This window comes from Eptesicus fuscus, chromosome 13 (genome assembly GCF_027574615.1).
Source record: "Eptesicus fuscus isolate TK198812 chromosome 13, DD_ASM_mEF_20220401, whole genome shotgun sequence".
In the NCBI taxonomy this organism is placed as follows: Eukaryota; Metazoa; Chordata; class Mammalia; order Chiroptera; family Vespertilionidae; genus Eptesicus; species Eptesicus fuscus.
Genome location: NC_072485.1, coordinates 47789183 through 47807649, shown reverse-complemented (window position 1 = coordinate 47807649; position 18467 = coordinate 47789183). Strand labels below are relative to the sequence as shown.

General features: G+C 39.3%; 1 protein-coding gene across 1 annotated transcript in view; it reads left to right on the top strand.

Moving 5' to 3' along the window:
- Positions 1 to 18467, top strand: part of SBF2 (SET binding factor 2) — a 366350-nt gene that overhangs the window by 196555 nt on the left and 151328 nt on the right. Inside the window, exons 7-12 of the mRNA XM_054725562.1 lie at positions 7530 to 7662; positions 9232 to 9340; positions 14673 to 14786; positions 15916 to 15993; positions 17116 to 17229; positions 18311 to 18439. Coding sequence (XP_054581537.1) covers positions 7530 to 7662; positions 9232 to 9340; positions 14673 to 14786; positions 15916 to 15993; positions 17116 to 17229; positions 18311 to 18439 — 677 coding nt within the window. The remainder of the gene's footprint in view (positions 1 to 7529; positions 7663 to 9231; positions 9341 to 14672; positions 14787 to 15915; positions 15994 to 17115; positions 17230 to 18310; positions 18440 to 18467) is intronic.

Genomic DNA, 18467 nt, shown 5'->3' with positions numbered 1-18467 from the left:
ATTATATGGCTTGATCAGAAAGAACAATAATAAATTGTTTAAGGCTTCTAAAATATATCCTGTCTTGATACAGTGGCCTTTATTTCCTCAGTTTTCCCATTTGAAAGCTGAGACATAATGTTCTATTATTCAGAAAAGGGAGGATTCTGGAGAAAAGTTCTTGGTGTTGTTTCTTTAAAATGGGAAACAAATGCATTTGTTAATGTTTATGTTATGAATTTTAGAACTTTAAAGAAAAGTTAAAATCAGGAAGTAATTTTTCATAATGTTTTACTATTTGAGTAATCAACAGGATGTGTTTGTACCATTGTACTGAAATCAGTAGTAATTATCACTGGAATGTTTGTTTTTCGTATTGACTTCTCTGCTATTGTTGTGCAGCTTTGGATGGATTCTGGCTAGTGAAGACTAAGTAACAATTCAAGGTTACATAGAAAACATTTCTACTTGTAGATGAAAGAAATTGAATTTATGAATAACTATGGAGCTATGAACACAGCAACAAGCATTGCTAGTTAGGAATAAAAACATTAATGTAATTTCTTAAAATATTTAAGGTATGGGTTATGGTATGAGTAAATTAGGTATGGGTAAATTATTTTGTATTACACCATATAACCTTTCTGGATAATGAAAACCTTACCCTTTAAGCACTAGAATATTGTTCCTAACTTATTTCTACTATATGAGACATAACTCCTATCTTAATAAGTTTAGTGTACTATTTCCCCCCTCGATATTGTAAATTTTTTTTAATGATACAGGTAGGATAGAGTCGCTTACAAAATGCATGTCTTTATTCTTCACTTTATTGCCAAAAAATGCTACCCATCCTCTGAGCCTTCAGTTAGTCATAATCCTTTTGCTGATGAAGGGTCTTGTTGATGGCTGCTTGCTGACTGATCAGTGTGGTGATTGCTGAAGGTTGAGGTGGGTATGGTGATTTCTTAAAATAATACAAAAGTGAAGTTTGCCACATTGATTGCTTCTTTCACAAAAAAATTTCTCTATAGCATGCAATTCTGATTGATAGCATTTTACCCACAGTAGAATTTCTTTCAAAATTGAAGTTAGTCCTGTCAAAATCTGCCACTGCTTTATCAACTGAGCTTTTTCACTATTCTAAACCCTTTGCAGTCATTTCCACAATCTTCACAGCATCTTCATTTATGTAGTGTACATAATTGTGTGCGCCATGCTTTTATATGGCTGTCAATCCAGTAGGTTTGTTCACACCAGCATCACGACAAACACATGAGTAACGCATTGTACTAGCCGTTACAGTGGCTTCAACATTACTAAGCAATAGGAGTTTTTCAGCTCCATTCTAATCTTGACTATACAAATGTGAGATTAGATTTATATATTATAAAACTGTTAATTTTGCTAAATGTGATAACCATAGTGTGGTTATGTAAGATATTATCTCTGTTCTTAACAAAAACACACAGAAGTATTTAGGGCTAAATGTTTTGATGTATACACTTACATGGCTCAGAAAAATGTATGCATGGAGGGCATGTGTAAGTCAAAGAGCAGACCAGCACATAAATACAAGTGATAAAGCAAATGGAACAACATTTTGATAATAGGTGAATCATGGTAAAAGCCAGATGGGTGCTCTGTGCATTATTCTTATTCTTGCACCTTTTCTATATAAGTTTTAAATTATTTCCAAATAAGTATTTTTTAAAATCCATGTATCCATGATTTAGTTTAATAAATATAGCATCATAAATATAGTTGAAACTTTTTGCCTATGCCTACTTGCTGGGGCTGACCAGCAGGCCCTGAGTGATAGATGAATGGATTACTCTGACACAATATTTGCTGTGAAAGAGAGGGCTAAGGGACAGCCTGGCCAAAGGAATCATGCAGCCCCAATTGCCTGCCTTGTTAGGCTTTTTATTGCAGTTTTTAAGTAATCTTGGGAGGACACTTGTGTTTGTAGTGTCTTTTAAGCAAGGACACCCAAAAGATTAAGCACAAGGATTCCAGTAAACACCCAGGGGTCTGCTCATGCACAGGCTTGTTTGGAAAGGTCAAGGAATAATTAGGGGCACTGCCTTTGGCACTCCCCTAAATCAGAATTCCAGTAAACAGGGCAGGTGACCTTCTGCACACTTCCCTTTTCTCAGAATGTTCTCCTTACAAACGTTCCAACCAAGTCTCATGCTTCCCCACACCTACTCTTCCCAACGATAAGCACATCCTGAATTTGGTGTTGATTAGTCCCAGACATAACCTCATATGTTGACTGCATGTTTCTAGCTTATATATACCGAAACAATAATATGTGGTAGTGTTTCATATGGTTTTAAACAATACATAAATGTTATTCTGTATAATCATTTTTATACCTTACTTTTCTCACTCAATATTATACTTAACGAGTGTTATTCGTGTTGATATATATGGCGCTAGCTCTCTCATTCTCACTGCTATACGGGTATCCTAAAAGTCTTAGTGATGTTTTAAAATGTTATATTCACAAATATAAATGCTACAAACTTACCCAAAAATTTCGTATCACTTTCAAGTTGTATTTACATTTCTTTAGTAATCATTGAGTTTTATAAATTTTAAATAATAAATTGCTGGTTTTAATTTTTTGTTTCAGTCAACATTTGCCATCTTCATTCAGAGAAGTATAGTTTCATAGCATGATTTTGGCACTATTTATTCATTTTCACATTTACAGTGTGTCCACTTTTATTATTTCAAGTGTATCATTTTATTCTTAAGTACATGTAAAAGACTCAGTAATTAATGGAATTAATAAGAATTACTATAATGGCTAAGTCATAGGGAATGTGCATCTTAACTTTAATTATATTCTTCACAGCAATATGTATGTAGTTCCTTTTCCTTACCCATCCTCAAAGAAACTTAGAATTATCAATATTCAATTTCAGCTTTTGTTACAGGTTTAAAGTCGTAACTCATGAATTTATTGGGTTGAATTTTTCTAATTACTAGAGGTGTTGGAGCTTCTTTTCATATGTTTATCGGCCATTTTAGTTTCCTCTTCTGTAAATTGTAAGTTCATATTACATTTCACCCTTTGAACAGCACGATAGTTAGGGCTACCAATCCCCTTAGCAGTCGAAAATGCATGTATAACCTTTGACTCCCCCAAACTTAACTACTAAATAGTCTACTTTTGACCAGAAACATTACTGATAACATGAACAATTGATTAACACATATTTTGTATGGTACATGTATTATATACTGTAGTCTTATAATAAAGTAAGCTAGAGGAAAGAAAATGTTAAGAAAGTCATAAGGAAGAGAAAATATATTTACAATACTTATTGAAAAAAACCTGAGTATAAGTGGACCCACATAGTTCAAACAATGTTGTTCAACTACTGTATATTCCCTTAGGTTGATTTTTTTCCCCTGTTGATTTTAATGGAGATTTAAAAATCATCTTTTGGGCACTTATCCTTTTACATTTATATACTTTCTAGGCAATTTCTTTCCGTTTGAAACTTGTTTCCATTTTTTAAATGTCATTTTTGACAGAAATGTCTTATTTTAAATAATTTATCAATCCTTTCATTTAGGATTTGTGTATTTTACCCTTTCCTTATATAAATTTATAAAGATACTAGAGGCCCAGTGCATGAAATGTGTGCACAGGGGGTGGGTCCCTCAGCCCGGCCTGCACCCTCTCCAATCTGGGGCCCCTTGGGGGATGTCTGACTGCCTCTTGTAATCCAGGACCGCTGGCTCCTAGCCACTTGCCTGCCTGCCTGATCGCCCCTAACCACTCTGCTTGCCTGCCTGATTGCCCCTAACCACCTCTGCCTGCCTGCCTGATTACCCCTAACTGCTCCCCTACCGGCCTGATCGCCCCTAACTGCTCCCCTGCTGGCCTGATCACCCCTAACCGCTTCTGTCTCGCCCCGCACCTGGGACCCGGGCTTCCTTCCCTCTGGCCAGCCGCAGGCACCCAGGACCTGGGCCGGCTTTGCCCAGGCCAGCCCCAGCCGCAGGGGACCTTGGGCAGGCGGCTTTGCCTGGGCCGCAGCCGCAGACACCTCAGACTGCAGGGCTGGCGGCTTGTGCCTCTCCCAGGCCGCAGGCACAGGCGCTGGTGCCCGGGACCGCAGGGCAGGCGGCTTGTCCCTCTCCCGGGCCGCAGGTGCAGGTTCAGCCATTGGCACCCGGGACCATGGGGTAGGCAGCTTGTCCCTCTCCCGGGCCACAGTCCCAGCTGCTGGCACCCAGGACCGCGGGGTGGGCGGCTTGTCTCTCTCCTGGGCCACAGCCTGGCTGGTCCCCATTCCTCTCTCACGAGCTCATTTGTGCCCAGTGTTGAGTGTCTGAGCCATTATGGCGTGATGTCATGAGGGCATGACAGACCATTTGCATATTAGCTCTTTATTATATAGGATTCTCTGACATCTTTTAATGAAAGTTTTAATACCTTTTGATAGTGACTCATGTCACTACTTAGGTGGTGAGTTCAGCAAAACCTTCTTGAGGGCCTGTTCTGTAGCAAGTGTTGTGCTTGGCAGGAGGGGTATATCAGTGTATAAGGTCCAGAGCTGTTTTTGAGGAGCTCACATTTTAATGAAGGGGACATCAGGCAGAAAGAAAATGGGTGAAAGTAGCAGATATATCAAACTGAAGGAAGTGTCCTGAGAGCTGGATCAGTTCAATATTGATCACACTGGTGTGGGAGTTGGGACAGAATTGGAAAGATGGGGATGTAGGTTCATGAAGGCATTTTGACATAGAGCTCAGACTTCATCTTGGGGGTTAGGTGTTTTCAAACATTTTTAGCATCAGAACCCTAACTTCAAAGGAAATTAAAGTTAACAAATACAATAATTATAATAGCCATATTGTCATCTAATATGCCTTGATGATTCACCATGGTACTGTGCTGAGAACCAGGCATTATCCCATTACTTTTTTATAGCAATCTTATAGGATAGGTTTTAATATTATCTGCATTTTACCAACTGAGTCTCAGAGAGATTAATATATAAAAAATGTTGGAGCAGAGTTTCTCTTACTAAATTGCTTCTGTGGAACAGAATGCTTTTGAAAATCATTACCCCAAAGCATTGGAAAACATTGAAGGGTTTGAGGGATGAAAGCAATTTAGTCTGATTTATATTTTATTAGTGGCCTGGGGCCACTAGTAATTCGTGCATGGTGGGGGGGGGGGAGTCTCTCATCTCAGCCTTCACCCTCTCCAATCAGGGACCTCTTGGGGGCTGTCTGACTGCCGGTTTAGGCATGTGGGATCGGGCCTAAACCAGCAGTCGGACATCCTTCTCGCAATCTGGGACAGCTAGCTCCTAACCGCTCACCTGCCTGCCTGCCTGATTGCCCCTAACTGCCCTCCCCTGCCAGCCTGATCTTGCCCCCAACTGCCCTCCCCTGCTGGCCTGATCGCTCCTAACTGCCTCTGCCTCAGCCTCCACCACCATGCTTTGTCTGGAAGGAAGTTGGACGTCTGGAAGATGGCCAGTCAACCCAGTCTAATTAGCATATTACCCTTTTATTAGTATAGATAAATTATATAGGATAGGATTGCTTAAATGGCGGGGGGGGGGGGGGGGAGCCTTTTTCAGCAGGAGAAAAATGCTCTTGACAAAACAAAAATACATAATTTCTATATCTGGACTGATAGCCAGCCATATGCACTATACTGCCAAGCCAGTCATTAAAAAATTGAACCGCTTTCTTATACTTAACACCAAACGCTGTTGCCCTTAAAACTCCTCCTCAACCCCCACCTGAGGTTCTGCCTTCACAGTTCACCCAGATTAGGTTCTGATTGTTCGGTTTCTATGCCAGTCAGCGTCAAAAGCTCCTCCTTTTAGGCAGCCATTGGCTCCTCACAGTTCACCCAGATTTGGTTCTGATTGTTCAGTTGCTATGCCAGTCAGCGTCTCCGGGCCTGATCAGAGAGGCGGGGCTGATCAGCAGTCCCTGCAGCTGCTGGTGAGGCCTGGAGAGAAAGAGAGGCAAGGGCTGATCAACAGCTGCCATGGAGGCTGCAGATCAGACCCTGCCTCTCTCTCTGGGCCTGATCCGCAGCCCCCTCGACAGTCAGTGCTGGGTTGCCATGCCTGCAGCAAGGGCAGTCAGTGCTGGGTCTCCTCGGCGACCCAGTACTGACTGCAGGACTGACTTATGGTGTTCGGTCGTCTGTTTGGTCATTTTGGACATTATGGACCCTGGCTCTTTATATATATAGATGTCCGTGATGCTAGAAACTGTCTGGAGGATAGATTTGAAATTAATAAGGACTGGATTAGGGAAACCAGTTATGAAACTCTAACATTAGTCCAAATGAGAGAAGATTAAAAAGTTGAACTCATAAGTTCAGATATATCATATGGGATAAGTTGGAAATGAGTAAAGAATATGGCAGGCCTACCCGGTTTGGCTCAGTGGATAGAGCATTGACCCAAGGACTGAAGGAAAGGTCCTTGATTTGATTCCAATCAAGGGCATGTATCTCAGTTGCAGGCTCCTCCCCGGCCAGACCCAGGTTGGGGCATGTGCAGGAGGCAACCAATCAATGTGTTTCTCTCACATCGATATTTCTCTCTGTCTTCCTCTCTCTTCCACTTTCTCTGAAACTCATTGGAAAAATATTCTTGGGTAAGGATTTAAAAAGAAAAGAGTATAGCAAATAATAATGGGCCAAGAAGAAATCTGCATGTGGTTAAGGGAAATACAGAAAGTATTTTACCTTGAGAAAACTAATGGGGTCTCTTGATTTAGTGGGTTCATGTAATTAAGGTTGAACGGATATAAAAAAAGATGATTCATAATAACAGAGAAATTAAGAAATGATATACCTACTTAACTTGAACTTGATAAGTATGCAAGCTGTATTTTCTAGAGTTACCACTAAAAATATAATAAAGGAACCAGCTTATGAATTCCACACTGGTAAAGGGACAAAAGAAGATCCAGGATAAATAGAAATTATAAAGAAAGGGGGGGAGGGGAAGAGGTACAACAAATAAATATATAAAGTAAGGTACTATATATATTGTCAGACTGGCCTTTTAAAAAATTTCAACTACATGCTATTTACAAGAAGTAGAAGATTAAAATAAAAATAAAAAAGAAGTAAAAGATTAAAATAAAATATGGAAAAAGATATGCCAGGAAAATTTCAACAGCAAAGCTGGTATGGTTATATTAACATTAGACAAATGCTCTTTAAAGAGGGAAAAAATTATTAGAGCAATGGCAGTGTCTAAAATAGGAATTTAAGTACAGACCTTGGAGATTTCGTGAAAAGAAGGTAATAGTATGTTTCCAAACTGTGTTCAATTAGTGTTAAACTGATTTGAAGAGTAAAGACAAAGTTTGGGAAAACAAATCCCATAAGTTGTGTGGAATTTATAGTTTAACCAAATATTTTTCTTCAGAGATTTCAAAAATATTGGCTTTTTCATTCCATGTCATTCTAAGTCTGTGTTTGTTGGCAACACATATAAAATTAAGTGCATTTGGTAAACATTTACTCTTGTGTTTTTCAGGAATTCAAAATGTCCTCAGCCTCTTTTGTGCAGTCCTCACGGAAAATAAGGTTCTCTTCCATTCCGCAAGTTTCCAGAGACTCAGTGATGCGTGCAGAGCCCTGGAATCTTTAATGTTTCCTCTTAAATATAGGTGATCTTTTTTACTTTTTCTTTTATTATTCTCAAATTATGCATTAATTATTAATGATTAGTCAAAACATCATGGCACAATAGTTTGAACTATAAGGTTGTATTTTACGAAGTCATGATTCTGATTGAAATCTAGCCTAGAATTTGGAACTTTTGTAAGCCGTCCGTTACTGAGTGTTGATTAATTTAGTGAAAAATTAATTTGAATAGTGTTATCAGTAGCATTTACTTTTCTTTTAATATGGTTGGTAATAAAATTAAGTTAGTGCTGTGATTTTTTTAATATTGAAGAATCATTAATTTTAGGGGTATATTGGTAATATTGTTCTATTAAAAAAAGAACCCTTATCTTTTTTAGATCCCTACTAAAGTATTTGTATATAAATGATAAGATATCTGGATTTGCTTCAAATAATACAGTAGGGAAGAGAACAAAAGTAGGTAGAAATATAAATGTGATTGTGCATTTGTAATTATCATATATGGATTGGATACATGCAGCTTTGTAAGTTCATACAAACTAGAAAAAAAGTAGACTACAGATTTTATTTTAAAACTTTTTTTAAAAATTTACCTATGTGCTTTTCTTAACCCTTAGATAAGTCTAGACCTTACTTTTTGTACTTTACCACTTTTATTGAATGCAAAGTCAAGTATAGAAAAATGGAATTTGAATGATTGTTTTATGTAGACAAATCACCAGTGTTGATGGGGAGGGCCCATCAGGGAGTCAGTGTTACTCTCTGATGTTATAAACTAGAGGCCCAGTGCACGAATTCGTGCACGGGTGGGGTCCTTCAGGGTGGCCTGCAAAGATCAGGCCCCAGCTCGTGCTCCCAGCCTCGCAGCCCCACGTGGCACCCCGCCTTGGCCTGGGGTTGCCCCCTCACCTGCGGGGCCAGCTGTGGGGAGGTCAATCAGGGCCAGGCCCCCTGCCCAGCTCCCTCAGTGCCTGGGAGCCAGGTGGCGGCCCCGACCCCCCCCAACGCCGCTGATCACCATCTGTGGGGCAATCGGGCCCTGCTTGCACCTGCCTTGGCCTGGCGCCACCCGCTCCACCATCCCACTGTAGTCCCACTCTCTTTGGGGCCCATCAGGGCCAGCAGCGCCTCTACTGCCGCCCGCTGCCAGCACCATGTCACCGATGCCTGCCATGTTCTGCGCCACTTCCTGGTGGTCCAGTCCGCGCAAGTCATAACAAGAGGTCAAACTCCTGGTCTCTCAGTCAAACGACCGCCCAAGGGGACAATTTGCATATTAGGCTTTTATTATATCGGATGCTTTGAAGCCAGATTAAACACCCAAAGAGACTGCTTGTCTAGGAGGCGTAAGGGATAAGGACGCTGCCCTGGATTCCACTTACTTAGATCTTATTATAGCTGATTGTATCTTTCACATGAAGATTTTTTTAAGTCTGTCCTTTTGAAAATAAAGTATTAATAACCATGAAAATATTGTTGATAATTTCAAAACATAGGTAATCTTGAAAATTCATAGCATAAAGATGAAAGAAAAATGTTTATATTATGGAGAAACAAATATATCTCACACATATTTTCATTATTTCCAGTTATCCTTATATTCCCATCCTCCCGGCTCAGCTACTAGAAGTTCTAAGTTCACCAACACCATTCATTATTGGAGTACATTCCATCTTTAAAACTGATGTCCATGAACTTGTAAGTATTTAACTTTAAGTTGCCATTTATTGAGGCTAGAGGTTTATCTTATTACTTTGAGTTTTATAACATTTCACCTTATTACTATTTTCAGCTCTATTGCATTCCCTACAGAAAAGATTGGCTGGAAGAAAAGCATCATTGAAAAACCTAAACATATTAATTTTTCTATAGCGAATATGAGAGATTTACAAAATGAATTCATTAATGCCCTCTCCTTTGGCATATTAAGTTTATTTTTCTGTATTTTTCATCCTGTCTATGGGAAAGTAAGATAAAGTAATCTATATAGCATTCTATTTATACTTTTGTTTTGAGTACTTTAATTTATTCATATTTTGAAATTAGGCCTGTATTAATGCTGAATGGTGGATATCTAAAAAGCAAAAATTATTTGCAAAAGAGTGAAGGATTTTAGTGGAATGCAGGTCCAGTATGAGCCCCACCAGATTATTCTATTTCTGCCTTGGCCAGAGTGGCTCAGTTGGTTGGAGCATTGTCCCATATACCGAAAGGTGGCTGGTTCAATTGCAGGTCAGGGCACGTAGGGGAGGCAGAAGATATATAATTTCTCACATTGATGTTTCTCTCTCTCTCTCTCTCTCTGACCCACTCCCTCTCTCTAAAACCAATAAAAACTGTATCGTTGGGTGAGAAGAAAGATTATTCTACTTTTCATGCCACAGAATAGAAAGAAATACCAATAAGAAAAGTAATACTCAACATCAATGATTTTTAACCAGTATGCCATAACAATTTTTAAAACATGCAACACCTGACTGTTTGATCAGGAACACTGACCTCTTTTCCCATATATCTATATATATAAAAAGCCAGTGACCAACCGGAACAACTGGTCACTATGACGCCGACTGTGGCCAGCGAACTGGTCCGATCGGGGGGTGGGGCTGGCCGGCCAACCTCCCGCAGCCCCTTCCCCCAGCCAGCCCTACCCCAGATGGGCCCCCACCACCTCGATTGGCCCACACCCCTCCCACTGGCTGGCCCTGCCCCCAACCACCTGCAGCCCCTCCCTCCAGCCAGCTCCACCCTCAGTTTGCACCCCCACTCCAATCAGGGGCAGTGCAGGCCGGCCAACCACCCATGGCACCTCCCCCAGGCTGCTGGCTCCCAATTGGCCCCCTCCACCCCAATTGGGGGCAGAGCCCATCAGCCAATCACCTGCGGCCCCTCCCCCAAGCTGGCCTAGCCCTGATTGGGCCCTGATCAGGGCGGGCCAGCCAGCCAACCTCCTGCTGTCTCCTCCTGCTGACAGGCCCGGCCCCGATTCGCCCCTATTGGGGCCAGCCGGCCAGACCCCACTTATGCACGAATTCATGCACTGGGCCTCTAGTTGTCAAATAAAAAAATGACAACAGCCAACACAATAATAGCCGTCCAGTGTGAATGAATCAAAAGTATATCTTTTTTTTTGTCAGATTGGCAAAAAATATGTTTTGGTATGCCACAGAATCTTAGTAATTATTTTATGTGTGCCATGAGATGAAAAAGGTTGAAAATCACTGCTCTACATCTAAGCTAATTCTGGAATAACATGTTTAGTTCTCTCTACTGCATTTTATGAGGGACTGTAACAAAAATAACATGCTTCAGAGAAGGACATCAGGATTCTCAAGAGTTTAGAAAATATATTCTGTGAGTCCAGCCGGCATGGCTCAGTGGTTGAGCATCGACCTATGAACCAGGAGGTCATGGTTCAATTCCTGGTCAGGGCACATGACGGGGGTTGCGGGCTCGATTCCCCAGTGTGGGACCTGCAGGAGGTAGCCAATCAATGATTCCCTCTCATCATTGATGTTCTCTCTCCCTCTCTCTTCCTCTCTGAAATCAATAAAAATATATTTAGGAAAAAAAAAGAAAATATATCCTATGAGACCCTAAGGAAATCTTGGGTAATAATAACCTGATACTATTTGATAACTAATGATAAATATTTAAGTAGCTGTAATAGGAAAGAAGGATAATGCTTATTTTTTGTAGCTCTAAAAGGCTGAAATAGAATAAGTGGCTATAGTAAACTTCTGTTCAATATGAGAATTTTTAACCATTAGAGCTGTCCAATGGCGATGACTGGGTTTCCTTATGTGAGGAGTGTATTCTCAAGCACTATAAACAGAGTTTAAGGAACAGATTGCATGACACTTTTCAGGAAGGTTAAGAATACTTCTTTCCTGAAAAGTTGGGCTATATGTCATTTGTGATCCACAGATCTTTATGAGTTTATATTTCTTTGTTTTTTTTTTAGTTTTAAATGCTGCAAAGATTTAAACTCTGTTGGTACTTATATATAACTAGAGGCCTGGTGCATGACATTCATGCACTGGGGAGTTGTGGGGGTCCCTCAGCCCGGTCTGCGCCCCTTCGCGGTCCTGGAGCCCTCAGGGGATGTCCAACTGACAGCTTAGCGCTGCTGCAAAGGCATTGAGTGTCTGCCCCTGGTGGTCAGTGCGCGTCATAGCAACCGGTCATTCTGCAGTTCGGTCCATTTGCATATTACCCTTTTATTATATAGGATTACAACTGTAATCAAATTGTAGATGTCATTTAAACTGACAAAAGACTATTCAACATTGTAATTATAAACAGGACCTTCATTCATATATTAATCATTCTGCCTAACCTTATATGTTGGTATCTATCTAGTTCCTTTTTAATTTTGATATCACTGTATAAAATATGTATAAATCAATAAACATTCAGTAAAGCCTAGTTAGTACTAATCTACACTAATAAAAGAGAAATATACAAATTGACTGTCACGTCATGACACCCACCAGCCAACTAGGAGTGAATATGCAAATTAACCTAACAAAGATGGGATGTGGCCCCGCCCCTCAGCCATTCCGGGCTTCTGGGCAGCACATATGCAGGCGCCGAGCGGCCAGCCGGGGTGGGACAGGATGCCTGCTATGAGAGGGAGGGTGGGGAGGTGGAGGGAGCTACAGGAGTGGCGCTCCAGCTGGAGCGAAGACTGAAGGCTCCAGCCGGAGTGAAGATTGAAGGCTTCGGCTGGAGCGAAGACAGAAGGCAGCGGCCAGAGTGAAGGCCTGGGTCCTGGGTGCCAGAGGAAATCCGGTGCCGGCAGCCAGGGGAAGGAAGGCCTATTGCACAAATCTTCGTACAATGGGCCTTTAGTTAGAAGTATATCCATCTAGCTTATAGGTAATTTTTTCCAGTAATTTCTTTTTCTCTGGAAAATATATCCTATGAGACCCTAAGGAAATCTTGGGTAATAATAACCTGATACTATTTGATAACTAATTTTAAATTTTTTGATGAATACATTAGAATGAATTTTAATCCTGTAATCAATGAATTTTAATCCTGTAAATAATAACTTCAGCAATCTTGGCGAGTTTCTCTTACATTTGTATGTAAGTTATTTGTAAATAAACTTGTAAAATGCTAAAAGTCATTTTCTTTCTTGAGCACCTAAACAGTACCATTTTGATATATAATAATTGTTTTTATTGTTAACTTATGTAATGATTACTGTGTTATTTAGGTTATGGCTACACTGCTATAATAAAGCATCCGAAATGCAATGGCCCAGACAAATGGAATTTTGTTTAACACTCATGCAGCGATCCGTATAGGTGTTCCTTATACCAGCCCAGTTTGCTCCATGATATCATTGAAAGTCCAAGCTTATTTCCTGCTTGTCCCTCCACCAGAATCCTCTCATGTATTGCCATCATCTGAGCGTTCAGGGTTGGGTTGCTGCTAGTTCATAGCTTCAGCTATGGAAAGAGGAAAGAGAGCCTCAGGTCTCCTCTGTTTTGAGTACTTGGAAGTATACACATTGATTTTCACTTTTCATTAGTCACTTATCACACCTAATGTCAAAGGAAGCTGGGAAATATGGAATTCCCCCTTATCCATAAGAGATACATTAAAAGACCCACAATGGATGCCTGAAGCCATAGGTAGTCCTGAACTTTATATATACTATCTCTTTTCTTATACATACATAGCTCTCCACTTAAAGGAATCACTTTTCAGCTTCTCTTTGGCATATCCAAATTGCCAGTATAACTATACTTGCACTTTGGGATCATTGTTAGGTAAATAAGGCTATGTGACAACACGCACTGCAATACTGCCACAGTCTATATCAGTGATTTTCAACCTTTTTCATCTCATGGTACACATAAACTAATTATTAAAATTCTGCAGCACACCAAAAAAATACATTTTTTACCGATCTGACAAAAAAATTGATACAATTTTGATTCATATCAGATGGCCATTGTTGTGTTACTGTCGCCATTTTTTTTAAATTATTATTATTTTTTTTTTACAATCTAAGGGAAATTAGGTCAGTTCCCCTGACTAAATAGTCAGGTATTGCATATTTTAAAAATTCTTGTGGCATAACCAAAGGACTTGTATGCATGCATATAAGCATAAGCGATGGACGCAGACATCAGGGGGTGAGGGTGAGGGCAGAACTCGGGGGATGAGGGGACAATGAGGGGATAAGGACACATTTGTAATACCTTAATAAAAAAATACATAATGAAAAAGAAAAAAAAATTTTTTAAATTCTTGTTGCATACCAGTGTGCCTCTTTCGGCACACCAATTGAAAATCGCTGATCTAAGTGACAAGTGGGTGGGTAGCATAATACAGTGTGGATACTGCTACACAAAGGGATGATTCACGTCCCAGGCAGGACAGTGGGCTGGCCCAAGATTTCAATACACTGTTCATAATGGCATGCATTTAAAACTTATGAATTGTTTATTTCTGGAATTTTTCTTTTAATATTTTCAGACCATTTGACTGAATGTAGCCGAGACTTCAGAAAGCATAATCATAGATAAGGGGGGACTACTCTAGACAGAAGCTCAGAAGCCATGAACCCAGCGTTCTATTACTATGGGCAATCAACAGGCCCTTCCAGCCCTGGCCGGTGTGGCTCAGTGGTGGATTGTCAGCCTGCGCACCAATTCCTGGTCAAGGGCACGTACCTGGATTGCCAGTCAATCCTAGGCCCCAGTGTGGGAGGCAACCAGTTGACGTGTCTCTCTCACATCTATGATTCTCTCTCTCTCTCTCATTCTCTCTCTCTCATTCTCTCTCTCTCTCTCTCTCTCCTCTCTCTCTCTCCCTCCCTCCCTCTCTCCCTTCCACTCTTTCTAGAAATCAATAGATTAAATATCCTCGGGTGAGGATTAACCAAAAAAAAGAAGAAGAAGAAGAAGCTCTTCCACACCTGGTTCTTCTCATTTTGAATTAGTGAAGGTCAAATTAATTTGCTCAACAACAAATATATTGTATTAATTATATTAATTTTTATCTCTTTCAGTTAGATGTAATCATAGCAGATTTGGATGGAGGAACTATTAAAATTCCTGAATGTATTCACCTCTCGTCCCTCCCGGAACCACTTCTACATCAGACTCAAGCAGCTCTTTCTTTGGTATGCCATTTTTTAAATAGCAATTTTATCTTGATTTAAATCTAAACTAAGATAATTATAATTAAATATCATGAGCAGTGTAATTACTTTTTTAAAAAGGTCTTAAAACATGAATATAGTCTCATGGATTATTTAGGAGTCTTTACTAAATATTATCTAAATAATATACTTTGAATCCTAACTGAATATTTGTTGTACATTCATTTTTTCACTCAGCGTATTTACTTAGTACTAAATAATGTCATAGGTATTGGAAACACACATGTGAAAACAAGACTAGACTCTGCCTTGAGGTCACTGATTTCCCTAAACCCCCATTAGAAGCCAGCACTTTTTCCTTCTCCTCCAACCTCCTATTGACATCTCATTCCTCTATGATAGGTGTGCTACTTGCAAAACAGTAGGATGTTGTTTTGCCAGTGTTTTCAAGTTACTACAGGAAGATGTTACTTATAGACAGATTAAATGTCCAGCATTCTGTGTAGTGATGTTTTAAGAAACCTGTGGCCTGGATGTTTCTCATTGGAATGAATTTAATTTTTTATAGTTATTTTACCTTATTTGATTTGTAAAAGCACAGTATTTTATTTTACTGACATTTTTAGGTGCCCATTGATCCATCATCAGAAAATTGAAACTTAGAAATTCTGCATTTTAAGCCATTACTAGAACTAAAGCCTTCATATTCTCCTCAAGATTTCCGTTAATTAATTAATTTTAATTATACTAAGAAACATAAAAATAAATGCTTGTTTAAAATTTTCCACTATAAAGAGAAATAGCTCTGTGCTAGACCATTCCCTTCCCAGAGGTAACTACTGTTTTATAGCTTAGTGTATATTCTTTCAGAACTTTGCATTTTCATTTATATGTACATCAATGCATGTACATATATAGACTTACATATGTGAATTTTTCTAGTACATGGTTTTTCATTAAATATTTTCTCTTGGAGATAATTTCACAATAATATATACAGAACTGCCTCAGCTAACTGCATTGCAGTTCATGGAAAAAATATATTGTCATTCATATACTGACACTTTTTCATATAATGCGCCAAGTAGATTAAATAATAGGTTTTATTTGATATTAAGATCTTCTGTATAACAAAACTTCTTTGCTTTAGATTCTACACCCAGATTTGGAAGTGGCAGATCATGCTTTTCCCCCTCCACGAACAGCTTTATCCCACTCAAAAATGCTGGTAAGAAGTTTAAAATTTAAGTTTTATGCTTTTAAAGAGAACTGTACTTTTATTTTTACAGTTGTTAAAGAAGCTGAATTACATGGACAACCTAGTAAAAATGAGAGTTAGGTGGACAGCCTAGTAAACAATGCACCAAATTAGAAATCAAGAGAATTGCTACTGACTCACCTCATGACCTGCTCAAAGAGAAGTCACAGGGCAGCACACTGACCAGTGGGGAGAAGGGCTAAAACTGTTGTCCTGAGGAAGCATAATAAGTAGCGGACAAAAAATCAGAACCTAGGCTATAACCTGGAAAATTGTGTCAAGCAAGGATAAAAAAAGTGGGGAGAGGGAAGCTTACAAAAAAATGGAAACAGTATTGTTGATAATAGAAGAGAATCAAGTTTGAGGAGTGAGTAGATGAAAATAGTCCCAACTAGAAGCCATAAAAGGGTGAATATGTAACAGGGATCCCTTTTGAATTTTGCTCAGTGCATTTCTTGGAGATGAGCTTTGTGGCCAATCAGGAGCTTCATAGAGCTGGACACCTTTGACAAGTTCATTAAGCATTCTTGACTATTTCCTCATTAATTAAATAAAGGTTGACTAAATAAATCTGTAAATTTTCTCCCAATTCCAAAACTATGATTTATATAAAAGCCTGAATTATTAAAACAGAGTTGAAGTCAGACCTTATTAATATGAGAATACATTTTTATAAGTTGGATAAATTTTGGAAGAATTTTATAAGCTTTAAAAAGTCTTTTTGATTTTTTTCTTTGTATTTGTGATATTCTTTTGATGGCTATAAAAAGCAAATGACTTTGGAAATATGCCCTTCTTGAGCATGGTGAAAGGGGAGACTGTGACTTGTGTTTTTTCTGATAGGAAAATTGAATGTGCTAGAAGCAAGTTTTGTTTGGTTCAATTTTAAAAAGAACTATTGAACAGCCTATGCTGCCAACAGTGGAACAGACTAGAGGCCGATCACTCAGGATTGCCACAAAGGAGACTGACGTGTAGGAAGCACAGACATACAGATTTATTTAATAATCCCTCAACTTTTTGATTTTGTGATAATTCATTTTATTTTTTAAGAAATTCAGTTACCTAACATGTTTCTTCTTATATTTTCAGGATAAAGAAGTACGTGCAGTTTTTCTTAGACTATTTGCACAACTTTTCCAAGGATATAGATCATGCCTACAGCTCATAAGAATTCATGCAGAACCAGTGATACATTTTCACAAGGTAAGGTACAGAACTACATGGAATCTGTCCAAAATGTAGACTCCAATTAAATAAAACAACTTGGTTGTTCTTTTCTGGCCATGTATTTTCCCCTTAATTTATCAAATGGGGTTATTTAAAATATCTGCTTTGTGTGGTTATATGATGATTTTTTTCCTTTTTATTGAATTTATTGGGGTGATACTTCTTTGATGAGGTACACTTTTTATCAAATTAATGCATTATTTACAGACAAAATTAGGCTAGTACAAAGTAGAATCTATTCAGGTGCACAATTCTACAACACATCATCCATTCACTGTATTGATAATTTTTAATAATACTATGGAACTAACATGTTTTCATTCAGAGTATAATGTTAACTTTAAATTGGTTTTCTTTTAAAATTGAGTATTAATTTTTTATTTCTCCTCCTGCTTTACAGACAGATCATTTTTATTCTTTCCAATACCTGTAGTATCTCAGGTATCAAAAACCTTTTTAAGAGAAGTATAATTTATAGTAACACATTTTTGCATGAAGACACTTATTCAAGCTTTATCTTTGTACTAGAGCCCTGGTGCTTGTGGGGTCCCTTGGCCTAGCCTGCATCCTCTCGCAATCCGGGACCTCTTGGGGGATGTCAGAGAGCCAGTTTCGGCCCGATCCCCGCAGGCCAGGCTTAGAGACCCCAGTAGTGCATGAATCCGTGCACTGGGCCTCCAGTATTTATATAAGATCTTTGTTTAATCTCTTCTTGCCCTCCCCCCAGCAGCAACCTAACCCACAGCCGATTCTGCAAGGAATCGGGCTCCCTCCTATCTGGGTCCAGGGTATGGGTGAAACAGATTCGGGCCAACAGTGCCCCAGCAGCAACCTAACCCACAGCCAATTCCGCAAGGAATCAAGCTCCCTCCTCTACTAGTCAGAGCATCTGCCCCCTGGTGGTCATTGTGCATCATAGCTACCGGGTGAATGGTCAACCAGGCGAACGGTTGATGGTCGCTTAGGCTTTTATATAGATAGATAGATTTATTTTGTTTTGAGCATCCATTCATTACTGAGTGATAAATTATTCATTTCACATTTTCTTTCTTTACAGACAGCTTTCTTGGGGCAGCGTGGTTTGATTGAAAATGATTTCCTCACTAAAGTTCTCAATGGAATGGCGTTTGCAGGTTTTGTTTCAGAAAGAGGCCCTCCCTATAGATCCTGTGATCTCTTTGACGAGGTATAGTTTTTATCAAATGAATACATTA